The sequence below is a fragment of the Triturus cristatus genome, chromosome 6 (genome assembly GCF_964204655.1).
Source record: "Triturus cristatus chromosome 6, aTriCri1.1, whole genome shotgun sequence".
In the NCBI taxonomy this organism is placed as follows: Eukaryota; Metazoa; Chordata; class Amphibia; order Caudata; family Salamandridae; genus Triturus; species Triturus cristatus.
In genome coordinates, this window is record NC_140589.1 from 604302955 (window position 1) to 604319676 (window position 16722).

Consider the following 16722-nt stretch of genomic DNA (forward strand, 5'->3'; position numbering starts at 1 on the left):
GAAACCAGTCTTTTTCGGTAATAATGGCTCTCGCTGGATGTTCGAGGCCGGGCCAGAGGGCGGGGCCGAAGAACTGCGGGATTGATCTCGGGTAAGGCCCGAAGGCGATCCCTCGACCGGAGCCGTAGACTGACGCACTTTAATAGCCTCCGTTTGGACGGGTAGGCCCTGCTCTTCACCAGAGCTATCTTCTTCGGCCCCGAAGGCCTCATCGTAGTCCCCTACCTCGTCGTCGGCTTCTTCCCTGCGAAAAAGCTCTTCATCTGCGTCTTCCGATCGGGAATCGTGTTCGGAAGCGGGGCTGGAGTTTATGTTTTCCACGCTTTCAACATCTTCGTCCTCGGTGCTGAAGATGTTGGTTGGGGCCGGTGCCGATTGCTAGGCTTCTAATCTCGCTGCTCGTCGATTCCGGAGAGTCTTCTTGGATCGGAATCGGGCACAGGCCATACATTTCGATTCGTCGTGATCCGGAGAGAGGCATTTGTTGCACACCGGGTGGACGTCGATATGTGGATATTTGGCGTGGCAAACAGGACACCGTTTGAATGGGGTCCTCGATTCCATCGTCGATGTAAGGTCGATGGTTGGATTAAACGGATCCTAAAAAAGTTGATAAGGTTGCTAAACTAGCATGTAAGCTGTCGATACCGAGCGGGAACAGTACCGACGAAAACTAAAGGCCTTTTGGCCTGAAACTAAATTTTCCTAACTTGAGTCAAGATAAGCACATCCGAACCCAATGGCGGAAAAAAACAATCTGAGGATGGAGAGGATGCCCATGCGCACTGTGGTCCAGGGGAGGAGTCACCTATCTCAGGATACTTCGAAGACTCTTCCAGGACAACAACGTGCAAACATCCGGACCCAACACTAGGCGGCGATCTATGCACAGATATGAATTCAGCAGCCCACATGCCTCGAACACTCTGCTCATGGAGGGCGCCTCATGCACACGCCTTCAACTCTGAACACAAATCAAAGTCATTGCGCAAACCCTGGGGATTTAGCCTCCTGGGACAATATCTTTGAGTTATGTTCACTTCTCTGCCTGAACTTTAAAGGCCGATTGGGCCCCGTAGGGCTCATCTCATGGACTCTTTTTGCTGCTGGTGGCCAGCCAGCTCCACCATGAGTATTTTCTTCAGATCTCCTGGCTGTTAAAGAGTGCTTCTTGCGGAGAGATGGATTCTCTAGTTCAGTGTGCCAGACCTGTCCTCTGCCTTCATTTCTAAGGCTTTCTTCTGGTTTGGGGTCGTTTTCCACATCCACCTAGCAGAGCACCCTCTGCACACTCCCCAGGCCTTGGCCTCCTGGCCTTCTTGCTTGGCACCTATGTGTCAGAAGCAGAGTCAGGGGTCGGTCCATAGTAGCCTCCGGGGAACACTCTTTTGTCCCCCAGCAGGCCCATTCCGCCAACTTTTCCTCCTTAGTGGACATAATAACACCACTGGCCCTAGAGAGACCCATCTTAGTCCTGGGGGTCATCTGAAGTCAGTCACAAAGTCCATTCTTGCAGGGCATCCAGTGGTTTCTCCTTCCAGCAGGGCATTATTTCACCTGTGTTGCTCCCAGGTCCAGTATCTTCTTGTCTGTCTCTCCCTTGCGCAGGGGTTTTTCATTGGAGATAAAAACTTCTAGAATCAAGGCACCCTTTACCAAATTCTAGGGTGCCTCACCGTCACTCCACCCTGTCCCAACCCTCTTGCACAGGATTCTGGGACATTACAATATGGTGACTTCAAGTTGTCCTGAAAGAGCTCCCCTGAGAGCCTCATGTCTGCCCCTAGCTGACACAGCTGTCTGATTCCTTTCCACCAAAAATTCAAATGCAAGAACTTCCTGTTTTGGCTCATGAGGTCTGGCCCTCATCCATTATGTCTGAGGGCATGCGCTGTTCCATTCCAGGTTCATTGTGAATAATTAACCAGAGCAGATTTCCTTCCCAACCCTCCATTCCAGGCCTTTGAGCCTCCTGTTGGAGAGCAGAGTAATTAACTTGGCCCAGTAGGGGGGACAAAGGCTTCAAATCTTATAATGAGCTAATCCACGGAAATAAGAAAATCGTTTAAAAAAGTGCCATTAGGAGTGTATAATGTTGAGGCTGTAAATCTACACTCGGGTGCATGTTTACACCTAGACTGATACCTTGTGAACCCTGCAGGCCTAAGTAGTACAAATGTGTATAACAATGTGAGCACCGCAGAACTTCAGTAAGCACTACAGATGAACATAATGAATGCCCACTCATATTACAAGGCCTACATCAGGTCAATACCAATCCTTGAAGAGTCACTTCTGTAACAGGATACCTGTGTGCAGATACTGGGCTGCGCAAGACAGTAGTCTCACACCACATGCACCTCGCTAACATGTGTGCTTATAAGTTAATGTGTTACCAGCCCAAAGCCTCTTACCTTAGCTGAACAGCAGTGGCCTTATGTTAAAAGGTGGATGGTTGTGGTTAGCACTCTAAGTCCATTTACTGTGAATTTACAGTTAGTGAGACTCACTCACAGTAATAGTCCAAAAACCAGGTAGTCAAATGCAAAAATCCAGCAAGACTAACTGGGTGGAACTCATTTGCTACATTGGGCATACCTTACTTCTGTCTGTCTGTATGCTGTTATGGGTCATCTCACTCCTGACCTTTACTCTGGTCTGCTGAACATTTATGAGATCTTTGCCCTGCTGGAAATGGCTCTGCTTCATAATTTATCGGTGCTGCTGCTGACTCAACAAAGTCTTGGCCGAGCGCAGGACCCTGGTGCTGTTGGAAAGTGGGGTCTACACGATTCACACTTGTCCTTCAAGGGTCTGCAAGGTGAGCTGAGTGGGGCTGTTTGGTTAGGAGGCACCAATGAAATGGGTAGAGGCTCCACAGCACTTTCGCTCACTGTTCAGAAGCTGGTGGTCTAATGCTAGAAGTGGACTTCTGAAATGCTAGCAGAGTTCTGCGCTCATTTGTCTGTCGGTAAATCTACCATTTGCTCATTGATAGAAGACAGACATGCTGGCATACTGACAGGGCCTACATTGGAACATCTGTCCCTAAAGTCTTTTGGATCAGTGGAGGATATTCACTGGGGGAGTCAGTTGGAGATTCTTGACCCGGCATTGAGTGAAGGAGCTTTGCCTAGCAACTGATGTGCACTTACTGCTAATTCAACTCTTGGTCATGCAAAGCTGTTGTCTGACCCCTGTCGCCTGTCACTGCTCTGGCTCAGCACTCACAACATTCTATGATGGGATCTTCACTGACTAAATACTAAGGAATGAAGTAGGCATGCCCGGTGGAGTCTCGCGCACATTGTGCCTCAGGAAAATGGAAAGCATACACTGTGAAGCTTGTCACTAGCTTCATTTATGTGTTTAAAGGTTTTGTAAAGCAACAATGTTTTCTTTCCTGCCACTTCCATATGTTTAGTTGACAAACACCAATGTTTTTGTTCCTTTTAGATCTCGCTGCAGCACCAACATGATGCATTAGAGATGGCTGCAATCGGCCCAGACAACATTAGTCCCACACATCTCTTCAAAAGTGACCAGGCCCAAAGCAATTTAAAACTTTTTTTACAGCTCATTTTGGGCACAATCTAGTAGATACTTTGTTAAGGAACAAAGGTTACGTTTTTTAAATATTCTTAAACATATTTTAGTAGTATTAACTACACAAAAAGCTCTATTTGCGCATTTTTGAAAACTCACCATTTCAATAATATTTAGCTCTATTTTCATTCATATATACTTAACATCCTCAGGTTTTCCATTTATGCAGTTTGATCGAATTTGTGGAATTTCTGGGGTCGTGGTCTTTAAAGTGTGTACATACAATCATGTGGAAAGAATCGGACAAAACAAGATAGACATATTGCATCCATATATCAGTGTTTGACGTTGATAAGCTGTGAAACACACTGATGTTGGTGTTGGCAGATACTGGTGCACACCATAGGTAACACCCAAATTACTAATGGCAAGGCCTTTAAGTCAGAGGCCAAAACCTCTCCAATCCACTCCTTCTCCTGGTCTCTGCTGCTCGGGGACAAGCTTTCACCTCTAGAAAGCAGAGTCTAAGAGCAAAGTTTCACATTATCTCTGCTGCGGTCTGGACCCTCCCCGTGGTAAATTGATGTGACCCATAACATTCATTCATGCAACTATCCACACATACATACACTCAGAGATCCATCCTTCCCAGACACTCTTATTCAACCATTCATCCATGCAGTCCCTCAACCATTAATGAACCATGCATTCAGCCATGAATCCATACATGCACCTTCATCCAAGGCTAATTCTCACATTTACCCACTTCGCAATTCACACACAAACTTGCCAAACAGCAAAGACACGTTTTCACTTCTAAAATATCATGGTAGGACATATACCCATCTCATTATGCTCATGGGTCCTCTGTGTGCAGCTGTGTAAGCAACACTGCTGAATAGGAGTGCACCACTTCCATTGCCCTTCTTAGTTCTGAGCAAAAGTCACATTGATAAAGAAATATATTACCTTGGTTTGGCATGACCTTCCTAAGAAACCATGCTGCTGTTGCTCCGGTAATCAGGCGGATATAAATATTCCACCAACCACTGCCTGGGAAGCTTTTAGTGCACATTCTACACAAGCAAGGGGCAAAGACTAGATTGTGTTTACACTACATACCTTATTAAGTTCTGGGAATAGTTCCTGAATCACAACATCTAGCAGAACGTAAGAGAGCTGAAAGAGAGACAGATGCTTAAATTAGTAACTGGCAAAACCAAGCCAATGAGTAGACTAGAGTTTGTCGGTAGTTTTGGGAAAGTAATTCCTCATTAGCCTAACACGGTTCATGTTATTTCATTCTGCGTGAAAACCATCAACGTTAAACAGTCAATATTCATTTTTTTCCACATGAAAATGGACAATTCTTGCAGACCTTTGTGTACACAACGTCTGCAAAGGAGTTTCTAATGTGTTCCGTGTATACACATGAAAACTGTATAAACGAGCTGTGATGAAGGAACACTATTGTAAACAACCAGCCCTCACGAGAACCATGCTCGAAGAACAAATCATTCTGGTATTTTAATCCTGTTAAAAAGATTTGGTCACACAAATTCTTTTGGGAAAGCAAGCTATTTTCCAAGTAACATCAATTGGCCACAGAAGGCGTTTTCTTTTTGTATTTGATTGGAACTATCTGCATAAGGCTAATAAATGCAACCGGGAAACATATATATCCTTGCCCATCTCAACGTGAAAGTCTATTTTATGCCACAAGGACTGGTCCCATGATTTTATCTGAAATATTTTGCCTAAATTCTACATGAGAACTCAATATTCCAGTTAAGTGCAGTGGGAGACACGCCACCCTATTTCCCCTGTTCTGTTCTCTGGAATGGGTGTTTTTAAAGCACCAATCAAACTAGCAGAACTGTGAGAGAGAGTTTGAGTCAAACACATACAAAAAAAATCTCGGATTGAACTGTATCTTCGAAGAAAAAAGTCGTTTATGATTTCTGCACACAACTGGCTCTTAAAGGCCGTGCTCAGGAAAAATGTCTGTAAACTACTTTAGCTGTCTCATCCACACAGCACGCTATTCTTATAAGTACTCAGAGGACCAATTCATTCTGGTCTACTGGTTATCAGAGGGATACGGTAATCAGAAGTTAGAAGGTTCAGTTTCATCTTTATGAAAACCATCAATGGGCAAAGTCGTCTCTTTTTAGTACAACGCCTACAGCTCATGTACAGAGCACTGCTAGCTTCAGCTCTTTCTACATACCCATTACACATGGCTCTCATGTGTTATATTCGTCATCTTTGCTGCTTATCAATCAACGAGAAAGAGTTCATACATGGTGGAACAAAAGACGCATGTATGTCTAGGAAAAGCTGTGACACCTTGTTTATTTTTTCTGATAAACCTTGTAACTTCCCCTGATCGGATTCAACTATCCATAAACCCAATGGGGGCCTTTAAACAAGAAGCATCTTGCACAGAACACTGCTCTATCAAAATGAAGGGCGCCCAGAGCAAAATCTGAAGCAAAAGAAAGGATCTGTCCTGCCCCATCTCACCTGGCTCTGATGTGAGTGGCAGTGGGTTATAGCTCAGGGATACAGATCTTTTTTGCATCCAGTGGGGAGACTGCAAAGTCCTCTTATCTGGGGCACATAGGTTTGTGCTTCTCTGTGTTCAACCTAAAACAAGTGCTTTCATTTAGGACAGTGTGTGCAGCGCTACACAATATGGCGGTGTCTTTCAAGCTATAGCTGGGGTCTGGAGAGCATACTTGAATTATGTGAGAGCACTTCAGGCGCATCCTGATGTGGGTTGAAATGAGGTGGAGAACATAAAAAAAACTATAATGAGCACCGGAACCACCAAGTAGCATAATCACATAAGGCAAAAGGATAATTTTCGGACTGAAACAAGAGGACCACGTCTCCTCCTTCAGTGCACAGCTATCTTGGCAAACTATTGAACACCATATCCAGCAAAGGGTCAACTGTGCTATGCTCCACATCGGAGCACAAAACTAATCATTCCAAAATGCAGTCTAAAAAGAAAATCCCTGTAAGTGCCTGGAGGAAAACTCTGGAACAACCTACCATTGTAATCAGGTCCCTGAATGACTACACATCCTTCAAAAACTCACTAAAACAACTGCTACTCCCAGGGCAATGATCTATCCAAACCACTTCAGAAAACCAAATAACTGACTCGTCCTCCTGCGTCTTTTCGTATGCTCTCATGGCCTTGAGATCTATGCCGCACGACCCTATGGTCTCTCCAACTTCCTACAAAATAGTACAATCCATCTGCTGATCAATCCTATCTTGCAATCACCTTTTCACTCTGTCAGCATGTCCCGTGGCCACGCTCATTTGCCAACTATGCCCCTCAGTTTACCTCCTCTCTACCCTTTGAACACATTTCCACAATACTTGTAGTGAATACTATTATCAAAGTTGAGTTTGCCCGTTTTATCGCCTCTCTAACCACGCTCTTCCCTACTTTGAACAGGTTGCTACAATGATACTTGTATTGTTACCATTGTCAATGTTTAACTTGCTTCCATAAGAAACTGATCTCTCTGTCATATCTAAGAGCTTGGCATTTACTGTGCAATAAAAAAGTTAATGAATACATGTACATGTTTGAGAAAGCAAACCCTAACTTGAAAATGTCGGGCTTAGAGTACAATGGACGTTGGAGGAATAAAGATTCCACAGGATCAAGACACTAACGAGAAGAAAGTAAACCTCTGTATGCTACCTCTTTTTCGCTCTACCTTAATTCCTATCCTTTCCCCTTTCCTCACACTCCTCTCCTCTTATGGTGACAGTGGATAGGGAGGCAGCCAAGCTAATATTATTGTGAAACTGTACTACCATTAACACAGCCAATGAGGGCTGCAACCCTGTAACGACAATGCGCTGATGTTTATGTTATATGTTGTAAAAAAATATATATATATTGAAATAAAAAAAGATTTAGCACAAGAGCAAAGATAGTGTGTAGTGCAGGGATCTCCAACCGTTCCTATAGCGACAGCACTTCTGATCATTAAAAATCAGTGTGAGCTACTGCCTAATAAAAGAGATTCAATGAATGTACATAGAGGCCAATTAACTTAAACAGTGCCCCTAGAGTACCCCAATCGTGCTAAAGGGATCATACTGTATTAATGACACGAGATGTGTTTCACAAAAGGTTTACATTTGGTGTTTCTATAGATCAGTTTTGTCCCTTGGTCCTTGAGACAGTGAAAGGCAAAAAGAAAGCGAAATAGAGAGGGAGATAGAACATGAGAGAAAAAAAGGAGAGGAAGAGAGAAGAGGAAGCGAGACCGAAAGAAAAAATGTAAAAGAAATAGAGAATGACTGGGAAAGATAAAGAGCAAAAGAAAGTAGAGGATGAATGAAAAATGAACAGAGAAAGGAGCAAACGAATGAAAGAAGAAAGAGATTAAGAGGAAAATGAAGGGAAGAAAAAACATTGGAAAGAATAAATGAAATTAGAGGAAGAAAGAAAGAATGAGAAAAGGACAAGTGAAAAAAGAAAGAGCACAACAGAGGAAAAGAAAGAAAGAGCAAGATAAGGGTGGAATGGAGAAAATGAAGGCAAGAAAGAGGAAGATGGAGTAGAAGAAAATAAAAAAGAAACAAAGGAGAGAGATGCGACAAGGACAGCAGTGGATGAAGAAAGGAACATGTACAATAAGAACAAGAAAAAGAAAGAGTAACACAGGGGAAAAAGGATGTTGACAAACAAGATAAGACAAAGAAAGGGGGAAGAAGAGAAAAATGCAAAGGAAGAAATAGAGTAAGAACGGACAAATGAAAAAAGGAGAGAAGGAGAGAAATCAAGGAGGAGGAGATGAAGGAAAAATTGAGAAAGGAGAAAGACAAAGGGGAGGATACAATGAAAGAATAAAAAAAACAATGGAAAGAAGCATGAAAAGATTGGAGAGAAAAAAGAAATAGCGGAAAACCGAAGGGAAATAAAGCGAATGTAAGGAGAAGAAAGCAAAAAGTAAGACCGAAACAAAGAAGGGGTAATGGAGGAGCAGGAGAAAAGTAGAGGTGCAAATGATTACAAAAATAGGGAAAAGTAGCAAGTGAAAAATAACTACTGGAAGATAAACAAAAACTAATAAAGAATGTCCAACAAAGAAGGAGGGAAAGAAAAAAGGAGCTGGGAAAGAAAGAAGTAAACCAATATAGGGAGAAAAAGAGAAATAAAGAGAGAGAGAGCAAGAAAGAGGGGATAAAATAAGAAAGGAAAGAAAGAGATTAAAGCAAGAATTAAATATAGAAAGCAGGAGAGAAGAAAAGGAAGTAAAAAGAAAAAATAATGTTTCAGATGAGGAAAGGCTCATCATCCTGCAGTCAGCTTTTGAGCCTCAGCAAAAGACACAATATTTTAAATAGCTGCCTTATCAGGGGGGCAGCAATATATTTTCAAGCCTGCAATTATCATGAGTGAGTTATTCTATAGCAACCTGTGAGCTACTGGCAGCTCGTAAGCGACCTGTTGGAGACTCCTGGTCTGGTGACTCTTTATGAATAAAAAACAAGGTAACTTCTGTAACTCTCTTTCTGTTGGAAACAATAGGTCATCGCAGATCCCTCACTTTTAGAATATCCCCAGCCACCAGTCAGATCCAGAAGAAGTTCCATCAGAATGAATGATTTTCACGGAGGGGTTCAGGGGTAACAATAGTGTGGACTAAAGTCAACCTGTCCTTCCACAGATCCTTAGGACCAAGGTTTTGGGACCATGAGACCTCTCCAAACATGGACAGGCTTTACAAAAGCCAAACTACTTTGGTAGCACTGTTGTGTTTGTTTCGCCTCACATGGATTGTGACTTAATGTGCAATATGGCTGGAGCCTGGAATTGCAGCATCAAAAGCAGCAAGTCAGTATACATGCTTGGAGACAGTGGCTCAAGTGCCTGTCATTATTTTCCCTATAATAGAATGTCTGATGGTACCTAATGTTCAGAGAAGGTCACAGGTGAGGAGAAGTATTTGTGGCACCAAGGCACAATTCAGGGCCTGGAGGTTAAGCATCATGGAAAAGACAATGCCCGCAACTCTGGGTGGACTACAGTGTTAGTCAACTTTATTACCTGTAAGTGGAAAACCAGACTTGGGCCATGTGGGATCTTCCTTACAAATATTTTGCAGTAAGCAGCAAGGCACCACTGATGAAGTGACAGCAGAATGATCGATCTTCTGACTCATGAGCCCTTTCCAGAGCAAATATTTTTGTGCAGAAGTAACAGATCACAATGGTAAGAAAAAAGATGCTTCTTGACATTCTAAATGCATGCTAACAAAATTACTGAAGATGTCAGACCCCCTTTGTCTCCGCTGAAAAGCACCCACACAAAAACGAGTGTACTGGATGATAAATCCCTACAATTCTAGTAAAAAACACATAGGATTCAGTTTCTATGAACTGCATACTTAAACAGCATTATTTGAATCAAGTGACTTGAGGCATAAGTGAGAGCCAAGAAATGATGTGGAAGTAGGCTGGAGGGCATAATGGAAGGTGTGGTTGCAGAAGAAACTAGTGCTGGTGAGATCATGCTGCACTAGCACAGACTGTGCATGCTGCAAAAAATAAGCATTTGCAATGCAACAGCTCTCGCATTTATGTTAGTTGGAGCCATTAGTGTTGTAAATGATAATGTTGTTTATCTATGTGTTTTGTTTTGTAATGTAGTATCTTTATGTGGTGTGTAATGTATTTGTGTGTGTAGTATTGTAATTGTCAGTTGTTTAAATATATGTTGATGAATTGTGTGTTTATAGTGTTTGCGTAGTAGAGTTATGTGTTTTGTGAATAGATAGTGTTGATAGTTGTTAACTTTCAGGAGAAAGGAAGAATGCGAGCGATAGTTATTTTTGATGTAGTTGTTGTTGATATTGAGAAAGAGGAGTAGAAATAGTGTTTGAGAAAGAGAGAAAGAAGTGGAGAGGATGATATAGTTGTTTAAAGAGTGTTTTGTGTCTGTAGGAGAATAGTTTAGAAGAGGAAGCTAGCATGTGTTTTTATTGAATGAAGTCTTGAAAATAGATTTAACAGAAAATATGTGTGAATATTTGTAGTTAATGATGTTAGTAATGAGAAGTAGTAGAACAGAGAGAGATAGGGGATCGTTTGAAGGGGTATATGGAGGTATTGGGGGATGGGAGAGCTGGAATAGTGTGCAGTGTGAGAAGGTAAAGCAAGATAGGTTATGTTAGTATAGTAGATATGTAATTAGAGGGAGTGTTGATAGGGGTAGTGTTATTATAGCCTTATAGCCCGCCGTAGCGGGCTATACCGGCTATTAAAGGCCCGATGCAGTGTTAAAGGCCCGAGTCGAAGGCGAGGGACTTTAACAAGGCAGCGGGACTTTAATAGCCAGTATAGCCCTGCTACGAAGGGCTATAAGGCTATTAGAACACTCTGCCACTAGAGGGCAGAATGTTCTAACAAATTAAACAAAGGCTTCAGGGAGCACGAGGGGACTAAAATCCCCTCAGGCTCCCTGAAGCCTTTGTTCACAGCCACAAAGAAACATTGGAATGTTGGCGCTCCGAGCTTATACCAGCCATTATAAGCCTGGAGCTACTCCATTGTTTTCAATGGAGCTTCCAACTATCCAATGTTCTAATATGAGATGAGTAGGTAGTGGTAGTATAAGAGAGAGTTATAATATTGGTGGTTGGTGGTAGGTGTGTTGTAATGTTATTGTTAGGTGTGGTATTATTAATAGGTAATGGGTAGTTAGTATATGTATGTGGTGTATAATGTATTTATGTGTGTAGTATTACAATTGTTAGTGGTTTATACCATGTGTTGCTGAATTGGGTGTTTATTGCATTTGCGTAGTAGAATTAAGTGTTTTGTGAATAGATAGTGTTGATGGTTGTTTTGTTAAGATAGAAAATAAGAATGTGAGGGATAGTTATTTTATGATGTAGTTATTGATACTGAGAAAAAGGAGTAGAAATAGTGTTTGTGAAAGAAGGGAGAAGATGGTATAGCTGTTTAAAGAGTGTTGTTTTGCGTATGTAAGAGAATAGTTTAGAAGAGGAGAATAGCCTGTGTTTTTATTAAATAAACTTTTGAAAATAGATGTATTAGAAAATATGGGTGAATATTTGAAGTTCATTATGTTAGTAATGTGGGAATAGTGTAGAACTGTGGAAGATAGATTAATGAGATTTAGTAGAATAGAGAGATTTAGGGGATAGGTGCATTGTAATGTTATTGTTAGTTGTGGTATTGTGTGGTGTAGTTGTGTGTGGATTGTAATTAAATAGTTTAACGTGTTTTGGAGTTATGTATAGGTATAGTGTGTTATGTGTAATTAACTATGTTTAATTACGTTGAATAGTAGTGTGTATTGTGTTTTTTTGTTTATGGTGTGTGTATTCACAATTTGTAGTATGATGTGGAAGTATTCATTGTATGACATTAGAAGACTTAAAGTTAATAGTGTAATTGGTTAATTATATAGCTTTAATGCAATTTTTATGTGATAGAAAGCTGTATGTGTGTGAGCGAGAAAGGGAGCTAGAACGGAAACAAGAGAGACAGATTGTAAAGAAAGAAGTGAGAAAGAGACAGTTGTGTTCATGTGTGTGTAAGAGAGAGAAAGTGAGAGAAAGAGACGGAGTCATACGTGAGATGAGAAAGATAGATTTTAAAGAGACAAGCAAGTGAGAAAGAGACAGTTGCGTGCATGTGTGTATGAGAAAGAGAGTGAGAGAAGGAGAGGGAGCTAGAAGTGGGATGAGAGAGACAGACTGAAAAGAGATAATTAAGAAATAAATAGGTGTGTGTATGTGTATGAGAAAGAGTAAAAACGAGAGGGAGTAATAATTGAGATGAGAGAAACAGATGTTAAAGAGATGAATGAGAAAGAGCTGTGTGCGTGTGAGAGAAGGTGACAGAACAAGAGGAAGCTACAACGGAGACGAGAGAGACAGATTTAAAAGAATCAAATTGAGAAAGATAGAGCTGTGTGCATGTGTGTGAGTGAGAGGGAAAGAATGGAATAAGTTAGAACCGAGAAAAGAGAGAGATAGATTTAAAAGAGAGAAGTGAGAAAGGGACACCTGTCTGCATGTGTGTGTGTGATAGAGTAAGAGTGACAGGAGAGGAAGCCATAAGGGAGACGAGAGAGACATATTCTAAAGAGACAAATAAGAAAGAGTCAGTTGTGTTCATGTTTAAGAGAAAGCGAGAGAACGAGCGTGAAGTAAAAGCGAGAGGAGGAAATATGGTGAAGTAATATGTTAAGATTTAAAAATGAAAATCAAATTTGCGCATACCTTGTTTATGCAACTAGTGCCCCTAATTAATGTTGGTTTGTTTTTTATAGAGAGCATTTTGATGTGCTATGTATAGGGGCATATGGGCAAAGGATTTTGTTTATTTTAGTTCACAAGGGTGAATATTTATTAATTGTATAGTGTTAGGAGGCTTTTAGTTAATAGCTTACTTGGATAATTTTAAGGCTTTAATGCAATTTTTATTTGTGGGTGTGCATAGTGCTAACAGAATTTTCATATTTTAGTGACTAGAAATACAAAATAATTTATCACTCCACCCTGGGATAATAGGTGACACTTAATCTAAACTGTGCGAAGATCGGTTCTGAAGAGACTAGTGACAGAGAGCAGTATGTGTGTATGACAGAGAGAGAGAGGGATAAAAGGGAGCTACAACGGAAAAGAGAGAGACCGATTCTAAAGAAAGTGAGAAAGAGACAGTTGTGTGCATGTATGTGTGAGAGAGAGAAAGTAAGAGAACAAGAGGGAGTTATAAGGGAGATGAGAGCGATAGATTTTGTAGAGAAAAGTGAGAAAGAGACCGCTGTGTGCATGTGTGTGAGTAAGAGAGAGAATGAGAGGGAAGTACAACGGAAATAAAAAAACAAATTTGGTTTCTAATATTTATGTTTATTATTTAAGTAGTATAAAACAGATGTATACAAATGTATACAACATGCAGATGAGAAGTAGGCAAGACGATAATCTGTACATTATATATATATACTAATACTATTTTAACTGCAGTACAAGTATTTCACTTCTGTAACCTGTGCTATTTGTATCCGCTGTATAGGTATGTTACCTGAGAGATAATCAGTTTGTAGTCTGTTTTTTAGTTCCACGGTGCAGACAGGCAATCACATGGTGTAGTCTGTATAAAAATGGCTTTCTCAGTTAGTCTTGTGATGTGAACAAGCCCAGGAGGTGGACGAAATGCGTCATCTTGCCGTTTACAGAATAATTCAATAAAATCACCAGCACGTAACCGGTGTCCGTGTCCCATCTTCAGCTCGACGCGCTGTGGGAAATTATATATATATATATATATATATATATTCCACACACAAAAACCTCCCAATTTTCGTTGCTCTCAGCGGTGCAGGTGCAGCAGCTCGCGGAGGCGGTCCGCGATAATATTCTCTTCCAACAATGTCTCCACACGTGAAAACAAAATGCGGCAAACTCGGGCTCGATATAAGGTGATGTTTTATGGGTTAACTAACACTGACGAAGGCCAGGTGGCCAGAACGTGTGTGATAGCTTCCTGATTCCCGAAGCGTGTTGGAATAAACTAATTTAAAAGCATATCGAGCCCCAGTACGCAGCATTTTGTTTTCACATATGGAGACATTGTTGGGAGAGAATATATATATATATATATATATATATATATATATATATATATATATATATATATATATATATATATATAAAATATAATGAGTTTCGCCTTTCCTGGAAGCTCCGCCCGTGGATCGGTGGCGCGTGAAGCCAGTAAGGCACAGCTGGCAATTTCAGATGAGGTCCGCAAAGCAATAAAGACGCGCTCTCAGGACTCCAAGGAGGATATTTATTGCAGGTACAGGTTACGCGTTTCGGAAGACAAGCTTCCTTGGTCACACGAAGAGCCAAATACACACACCCCTTACATAGTGAGAAAGTACTAAACTAGTATGGGCTATTTGCTTTTCTTTTGAATCCCATTTTTGTGCTTACTCCACTTCCCGGTACATTATTGGCATAGATTGAGGGTTCTCACTTAGTAGCGTCGAGTCACTTGGCAGTTATTTTCCCTATTTCTCACTATGAGGTATTAGTATTTGTCTGTACTGGGCGAATACGAGCTAGGACACTTTCCATGCTTTTCGTGTGCACTATGCAATTACTTGTTTACATGCCAATTTTCGTATAGACGTGTTGTACCTGTGGACCTTACAAGATGGCCGACACACTTCCATTACGGAAGTAGACTTTTTGCAACGCTGTCCCATGTCTATGTTTAGTACTTTCTCACTATGTAAGGGGTGTGTGTATTTGGCTCTTCGTGTGACCAAGGAAGCTTGTCTTCCGAAACGCGTAACCTGTACCTGCAATAAATATCCTCCTTGGAGTCCTGAGAGCGCGTCTTTATTGCTTTGCGGACCTCATCTGAAATTGCCAGCTGTGCCTTACTGGCTTCACGCGCCACCGATCCACGGGCGGAGCTTCCAGGAAAGGCGAAACTCATTATATTACTTTACGGAGGAAGTTCGGCCGGCGGCCTCATCGTGACAAGAGACGACGGAAATATCGTGCGAATACCCCAGCGCAGACACGAGACACCCGGATCAGCGCCCCAGAGGTAAGCCTAACGCTGTGGCGACGTTCGGGGGGTTTTGCAATCGTGAGCCCTTCGATTGTTGTACCGGCTGTGGGGGCGTCTCTGGTTGGCTGATTGGGTGGGCTTCTTTGTCTAGAAGGGTTACGGCATTTGCCCTTTACCACGTTAAGCGCTTCTATGCATACTTGACAGCAACTCGAATCCGAGTGCTTTGGATTCCCTTCGTGGTGCTGGGGTACTTTTGAAATAGAGGCAGCAATCGGAACCTCTATTCTGGAGGGGGAGTCTTTGGAGGATACAAAGGTATTAGAGGAGCCAGACATTGGCACAACAGTAATGCATGCCATATGAATAGTAACTCAGTTGTACAGCATTTACATCATGGAAGAAGAAACATCAAGACGGCTAGCAGCACAGACATTACTTGCTAGAGCGCCGGGAAGAGCGCAAAGTAGTGTGATACCATCCAGAGACAAGGACAATACATTAACTGCACAATTTAGGAAGTACGAAAAACTCAAGAAAATGGAAATATCAAAGTGGTGGGAGGCAGTTTCCCTCCAGGATTATGTGGATAAAAAAATGGTCCCACGAGGATTACGTATTTACACAACACCCTCTTATGAATCACCAAACCCGCGTATGTTAGAGGAATGGGCTGAAAATTCAGCAGTCAGCTCTAAAAACATGTTATGTATCCTTATTAAATACGCATGGGAAGACAGGGAAGCTACCATTAAGAATATCCTGGAATTAGAAGAAGACTTTAAGAAAAACTCTGATCAAGCAACCATCACTAAATTTATAGAAGAAATGAAAAATAGAATGAGTCAGTATGAAGAAGATATCAAACTGAGGAAACAACGCAAACTTCATCGCGACTGCACTGATTACGAAAGTGGTCGAATTTTGACATACAGCAGAAAGTATGACCATCTCTATAATTTCCAGCCAAAAGAACCAAGTACTGTCCCTGGAGAAGGAAGAAATGATACACTCATAAATATTGCCACAACCAGCGATTCAGACAATGATGCATCAGATCAAACTTCAAGCACAGCCTCAGAGGTAGAAATAATAACTCGCCCTGCGACTTTTTTAGACGAGTACCGGACCCTGAGGAGAAACAAAGAGACGACAAGAACGAGTGCCTCCCAACCAACACCGAGAGGGAGAGGACATCGGGGGAGAGGAAGAGGAAGAGGAAGAGGAAGAGGAAGAGGCAGGGGCGGAGCAAACAACGAAGGAGCAAACGAAAACACAGGATACAGAAACGAAACAAAGCCAATGGGAACCAGACAAGGGGGCTTGCAGAAGAAGACATAAACATGTGGGACGATACTATGGTAAACAAAACTATCGTGAATCTCACAAGCCGTACCCTGTCTAATCTAGAAAAGAAAACGTTATGTTTAGGTCTCACCTTTTGCCCTACTGCTGCCTTTGACTATTCTGACACAAGAATAGACATTTTTAAGTTCATAAGAAAGCTTAAATTAAAAAAATGGCATGAACTTAAGGGAAACATGCAGGATGTTGCCAGGGCTAGGACTACTACCG

The 16722-nt window shown here is 41.7% G+C and overlaps 1 protein-coding gene across 5 annotated transcripts in view; it reads right to left on the reverse strand.

The window, feature by feature from the left end:
- SNX14 (sorting nexin 14) overlaps positions 1–16722 on the reverse strand; it is a 609680-nt gene that overhangs the window by 17092 nt on the left and 575866 nt on the right. For all 5 annotated transcript variants that reach the window (XM_085611049.1, XM_085611048.1, XM_085611046.1 and 2 more), the window contains one exon: positions 4669–4725. In XM_085611049.1, the coding sequence (XP_085467175.1) occupies positions 4669–4725 (57 nt within the window). The remainder of the gene's footprint in view (positions 1–4668; positions 4726–16722) is intronic.